A 6901-nucleotide genomic window follows, 5' to 3' on the forward strand; every position below is an offset into this window, starting at 1 on the left:
GGTAGGGTGGAGGGTCAATGAAAGAGGGGGAGGCCTTCAACGAGATGGATTGACATGGTGGCTTCAATGATGGGCTCAAGTATAGCAGGGATTGTAGGGCTGGCGTGGGATCGGGCAGTGTTTCGTTCTGCTGTGCATGGGGTTGCTATGAGTCGGAAACGACTCGATGACACTTAACAACAACAACAACAATATTTTCTTAAAGGATTTCTTGATTATCTACATTGTTAACTTTTTCCCTCCCCTAAAACATGTAAGATTTTACTGACATTACTGACATAATTAACGGACACTAAATAAAGCTGAAGCCAAATGATACCATACACCCAACGAATTCAGGTCAGGAGGAAAAAATATAAGCAAATTTAGGAGAAATAAAACATTCAGGTAGGCTCTTGACCATTTTTTCCTTTCTGAATGCTGTTCTGATATTGTGCAGCTACTAAGTTAATCATTTATTCTAGCCTAATGGAAATATGAAGAAAATGATTTAATAAACAGTAAATTATTTCCCCAACCCCATGTGTTACACAGAGCTGCTCTAGAGGGATTTCTTAGCTGGGACCTTTACGGAAACAAACTGCCAGGCCTTTTTTTTTCCATGGTGACACTGGATGTTTTGAACCACCAACCTTTAAGTTAGTAATCGAGAGTAAACCATTTGTGCCACTCAGGGACCCGAAAGGAGTCTAGGACTACTTAAAGTGGGAATAAAAGGTCTAATATACATCTCACATGTCTCTGGGCATCACTGAATAGAATAGCAGGATGGCAAAGTTTAAAAGGACCTCTCCAGACAGGAGATGGGGAGGGCCAACGTCTGATCACATGGAGGAGGATATGCAATGTTGAGCTCACTGTCATGCAAAATTCATCAAAACCTGTTTGAAGTGGAACATGGCAAGTACAGCCAGAACATTCTGTATCATGCCTGGATGAGGCCAGACTAGCAGAGAGCTAGGTAGCCAGTGTTCACTTCATTCTTCTTCTATACAACTGCACTTACTAAAAATTTCAATTCTATGTTGGTGTGATTTCAGCAGCCTACACTAATTATTTTTTAAGTTCTAAAATATTCTTGTGTGTTACCTGGTTTATTGTGGAGAACGCTGTTTATCCTATCACATGTCCTCTCTGTGGGGAACTCCTTAGAAACAACCGTGTCTGATCTTAGTACCAAGAACAGTTATATTTCTGGAATACTATGCAACCCTAAAGAATAATACAGAATCTGCAAAACACTATATAATGTGGATGAACTCGGAGGACATTGTGCTGAGTGAAATAAGTCAACCACAGAAGGACAAATATTGTATTAGTCCATTATTGTAAAAAGTCAAAAAAAGGTTTATATATGGAAGGAAATTTTCTTTGTGGTTTTCAGGGGTTGGAGGGGAGGGGAGGCAACACTGTTAGATCGGTAGAGACAAGTAATGATTTGGGTGAGGAGAGGGCAATGTACCAAATGTGAGTGATCAACACAGTGGCACTGAGGCAGAGGAAGACACAGAGAGGTGCATGGGAAGTACAGACAACAAAGATGAATCCTTTTGCACATACAGTACTGCATTGTCAGTGAAGGCTAACATTGATCTACAGGTGGATAGATGGGTAGATAGGTATGTCTGTGCAGGGGGGAGTGTGCCCATGACCACGTATAGGGTTGGCAGACGATGTTTCTACAAGTGTATTTGTATGTTCTGTAAGAATGCCCAGGTATACAGTAGAGCTGATAAGGGACAAGATGGTAGTCACTACTTGGCCACAGCCAGTGTGGTGGTTAAGTTTGTGTGTCAACTTACCTAGGCCTGGTTGAGTGGCTGGGCAGCTGGATGTAGTATTTCCCATGATGAGACTGGTAATCAACTCCATGGTAGAATCTACTGGGAGCAGCTGAGTAGCTGCCTTTGGGTATGTGGTCTGCTTTCCATATATAAGAAATAGCTTTGGGAACGGTCTCTAGCTTATGGCATGCTTAAAACCTGCACGTAGCTGTGTTGTTGTTCAGCAGCCTGCCATGCTCTGCTGACCTTGGGACTTTCAATGGACTTGAATTAATGACCTGTCATGTGGTTTGGTAACATCAGGATTGTGCCATTTTATTCGTCAACCTTGGGCTTGTTAGCCTCAGCAGCCAGTAGCTGCCTGAGTGAAGAGACACCTCTAGCTTCAGTGGGCTGGAACCAAGAGGCAGAGCTGCAGCCCAAGGTCGAGTGGCTTTCATACAGGCTCTAGAGCCTGGCACTTTGAAGAGGGACTTAAAGCCTCCAAACTGTAAGAGAATAAACTGCTGTTTGTTCAAGCATCTGATTTGTGGTATATTCTTGTTAGAGCGGCAGTCGGTATCCAGAACAACCAGCTACCCAGGGGAAACAAGTAGTTGGACCTGTGGGCTCGTGACAATGGTCACAGGGGTCATCAAGCTCCATTGGAACAACATACTACACAAAAACATTGTTCCACTTCTTGCTTTGGTGAGTAGTGACCAGGATCTTAAAAGCTTGCAAGCAGCCATCTAGATGTTAACGATGGGTCTCTTCTCATCCAGAGCAAAGAAGAATGAAGAAAACCAAAGACGTATAGAAACAATTAGTCCAATGGACTGGTACACCACGCGATCCTCAGCCTATACGACCGTGAGACCAGAAATATTAGATGGTACCCGGCTACCACTGTCAACCACTTGGAGGGGGATCTATGTAGGAGATCCTGGATAGAGTGGGAGAACAATGTGGAACAAAACTCAAAATTATTAAAAGAAAAGGACCAGGTTTGCTGGTCTGATAGAGCCTGGTGGAACCCCTGAGACTATGGTCCCTAGCTGCACTCCAGGTCTGGAATTGAACCCACACCTGTGGCTTCCAGGCAAACAAAAGACAGGCATATGAGCTGAACAGTTACACTAAGCAGATACACTCCTTAGAGCTATCAATAATAGGAGAATAGAAGGGCTGTGTATGCACAGGGAGACAGCTCAGGGGACAGGACTGCATGGGAGGGAAGGACACAGGGAAGAGGTAACTGTGGTGAGGAAGTGGGAGGGGAGCTGTTAGACCGTGGGAAATTGCAGTCAATGTCATGAGACAAAGTATCTGAGCTGCTGTACGGAAAGTGAATTTGCTCTGTAAACTTTAACACAAATCACAATAAAAATATATATAAAAAAGAAGTTATATTTCTCTTTACCAACATAAATATTTTCCATATTCAGACACATGAGCTGTGTAACTGACTTATTCAGGTTTCCTTCCCACCCTGGCTGAATGGAAGCTAGAGTCAAATCAGTGGCCCTCAATAGCAAAGCAATGCTGGTCACCATGGCTCATTCCAGGCTCCATTATGAGAATTTCACCCTTTCCTCCCTATACCCCTCTTTTTCATTTATTATATTATATTCTTGAAGGCCACCTTACATCCTTTCTGGAATAAAGTTGAGAGTAAATACATGGACAAATAAATGAATGAAAGAAATGTAGATGGACAAAGTGAGATTCAGAGATCACTTAAGTATCAGTTCAAAACAAGCTTGGATCTAGGTCTCCTAACTTTTAATTTAGAATCTTTCAAACAATTGTATTAATAATGGTAATTTTCAATCATTAAGATCCTTTACATTATATTTAAAATATTTTGTTTCATAGAAGGAAAAAAATACAGATGTTGGATAAATGAGACTTTTCTGGATAAAGAACACAGCAAGAAAACAATTATTTCGTAGCAGTGGGATGAGAGGAAATTAGCACTGTGGAGCCCGTAGCTATGTTTCTATTCCCAGTGATCATTAGTCATAAATTTTAACCTTCTCCGAGTTTCATATAAAGAAAAAAATTACCTGGTGGTATTTCTTCAGGATGTTGTGCATTTCAGCCACATCTTCGCTTGTAATGGCCTTGATGACGTATCTTTTGTCGTAGGAAGTATGGAAACGAGCCCCGCTGCGAGCCTGGGAGTCATTGGGAAGAGGGGCACTCCTGGTCAAGGAATTCTTCTCAGTTGGGATTTGGGAGGGGGAGGGGCGGAGGAGAGAACCAGTTAGACAGGGCTTTCTGATCCAGAAAATACGTTGTCTTTACAAGTTATCAAAAACATTTATGCTTGGAAGAAATTGTTAAGTAGGATGACAACATTTTATATTCATCATAACTGGAATTATAAGTCTTTTAAATGAAATTACATAGTTTGGGTATGTACCATGATTTTAATGTCCCTAAAATAGACTAATGTCTAGAATTATAATCAAAGTTATTTTGTTCACCTTCTTCTTCTTTTCAGTGTTGAATAGGAACTCAAATTTGCTTCTAAATAAAATTATGTTCCAGTCATGAAAGAAAAATTTACATTCACTGAGTGTCTACTTCTATAACAGGTACTGTATCAAGCATTTTTCCCAGACTATTTCTCCATGAGGTGGGTACTATTAATACCATCATCATTTTATATATAAGAAAATGGGGATAAAAGAAGTTTTACTAGTTGGGTAAACATCACACAGCTAGGAAGGGTAAAGCTAGAATCCTACCTCCAGCGTGGCTGGCTCTGAAACCAAGTTCTCAACTAGCAGACTATGTTGTCTGTGGTGTGCCCTGGGAGGACTCAAGCCCTGCAGCAGGGACCTGGGCAGGTGGCATCTAACAGAGTTCCTCCAAGGATTCTGAATGGATCCATCCCTCACCTCTCTCTAGCCCCCCCAATTTCCTGATGATGGACAAGGAAGGGCTCTGAAGGGGGGCTCTGCTAGCATCATTTAATTCCAGTATCTGCTTCAGGCTATTGACACTCAAATTAGGTAAGTCTAGCTTTCTTCTCCCAAATGTGACTCTTCTATTTGGATCTTCTGTTTTCTTAGTGCCTCCAGGAAGCCTTTCTCCACTTTACCAAAACCTTCATACACTGTTCACCCAGACTAGTAGGATTAGCAAATTCCGAGCACCTGAGAAAGTCTAGCCTTCATCCCAGGTAACCACGGCTCCAAACTGGTTCTTCCTGGTTCAGCCATGGTTGATGAAATGACACCAGAATACACACAAATTTTAAAAATGTGAGTGTACCACACTGATAATTGGAACAGGAAAAATTATGGGTCAATGCCCTGCTAGAAACTTAATCTCCCTCTGAGAAAACAAGGGCAGCATACATGTCACATAGCAACCAAATCTCCTGACCAGAAGAGGTGGGAACAATGGTGCCAGGCTCAAAAATGGCAGCCATCTGTACCACTTTGCATGTCTGTCAGTTTCCACAGTCCTGGCAATAATCTAATCTCCCACAGCAGGCTCACTGCGCCTCTTCCTAGTCTCCCATTCCAGGGCTTAGACCATATTTTTTTCCTTTGTGGTTATTGTTCTGGTATATCCACATTTTACAAATTTGGGTCTGGTCTCATTTTGCTGTGTTGGTCATGAGTATACTGGTTCAAATCAGCTTGAAGCCCTGCAGCTAACACTATGCTCCTGAGTATTCACTTCCTGCCTGACTCCACTGGACTAGGTGTGAGTGATTCAAGGGCAAAGACACATTCCCTCTTCAACTTCCTCTCTAAAGATGGACATTCAAAAGTACAGATGAACCAAACACTCTCCAATTAAGCAAACAAAGACATCTTTAAAAGCAGGTGGTATCACCACACCATGGATTGTCAATGAGAGTTCCCGATATGTATATTTAACCTCCCTTATACTTTCCTTCCTTTCTGGATGAAATCTAACATAGTTATATAATGTGTAATAAAATTGTGGTAAGCACAGTTGCTCATGGAGCCCCTTCTCTTAATGAGAGGAGCTGCCCATGAGCTCATCTTTGCTCACCCTCATTTCCCAGGAGGGACACTGGCACCACTCTGGCATGTCACTACTTTCTTAGCACACTTTGATTTGAATGCAAATGGCATACCTGTTACATGCAAAAACCTATTACTATTCACTCTGTAAATCTTCACCCAAATCACAATAAATAAAATAAAATTAAAAACAAAAACAAAAACAAAAACAAAAAAACCTATTACTGCCCATTAACTGTATTTACTTTTCTTAGCTTATTGGAAAATTTGGAAGAAGAAAAAAAATAATAATCAGTGTAACTCCCAATAGTTCGAAGTAACAGGATATGGCAGTGTTCAACTATTATTCAGACAACTGAAATTCATTAGATACACTAAGAACACTATAGCTCAGGATGAATATGACTATGTTAACAAGGGTTTAATTCTCAATCATATTGTCTTTGTTGAAAAAAATGTCCTATTATTTTGCATTACTTCATACTTAGAGAAAAAGAAAAAAATTAAATGATTATCCTTTGTCAGAATTTTAAACATTAGCCAAAAAAAAAAAGGGCAATTACTTTCTTTGTTAATGGTCTTACTTTTTCCTCCCAAACATAAATTTGCCAAAGGGTATTCCAAATAAAAAAAGAACTCTAATACAGGAATATGTTGATTAACGTTCTGTGAAATAGGATGTTATCCGATTTGGACATTATGTGAACACTATGTTATATATAGGCAGTCCTCATACAATCCATGTTAAATCCCCATAAAACCTATTGTATTAAAACCTTATGGGAGCCCACTGGACAAAGCTCAAGGACTGTATCCACTGGATACAGGAGGCTGGGCTTTCCAGATACGCAGTGAGGCCAGGCAGGGGCTGCGCCAGCAATCAGGATTTTGTGCAAGGGTGCAGGGCAGGGAGAAGTAGGGGTGGCGGCATAGTGAGATAGCTACGGGGACTGTGGCCTAGCTGGGAGGCAGAGGAAGAGCTGTGGCAGGTGCATGTTGTTGTTCTTATGTGCCGACGAGTCAGACCCGACTCATAGCGACCCCTCCTTGGGTTGCCAAGGCAGTATCACTACGGAAGTAGGATTGCCCAACCTTCCTTCTGAGGAGTGGCTGGTGGGTTTGAAC

General features: G+C 41.4%; 1 protein-coding gene across 1 annotated transcript in view; it reads right to left on the reverse strand.

The window, feature by feature from the left end:
- PIP4K2A (phosphatidylinositol-5-phosphate 4-kinase type 2 alpha) overlaps positions 1–6901 on the reverse strand; it is a 261669-nt gene that overhangs the window by 71122 nt on the left and 183646 nt on the right. Inside the window, exon 4 of the mRNA XM_007936364.2 lies at positions 3833–3985. Within this exon, the coding sequence (XP_007934555.1) occupies positions 3833–3985 (153 nt within the window). The remainder of the gene's footprint in view (positions 1–3832; positions 3986–6901) is intronic.

This window comes from Orycteropus afer, unplaced genomic scaffold (genome assembly GCF_000298275.1).
Source record: "Orycteropus afer afer isolate SDZICR_OR568_19922 unplaced genomic scaffold, OryAfe1.0 scaffold00035, whole genome shotgun sequence".
NCBI classification, from domain to species: domain Eukaryota; kingdom Metazoa; phylum Chordata; class Mammalia; order Tubulidentata; family Orycteropodidae; genus Orycteropus; species Orycteropus afer.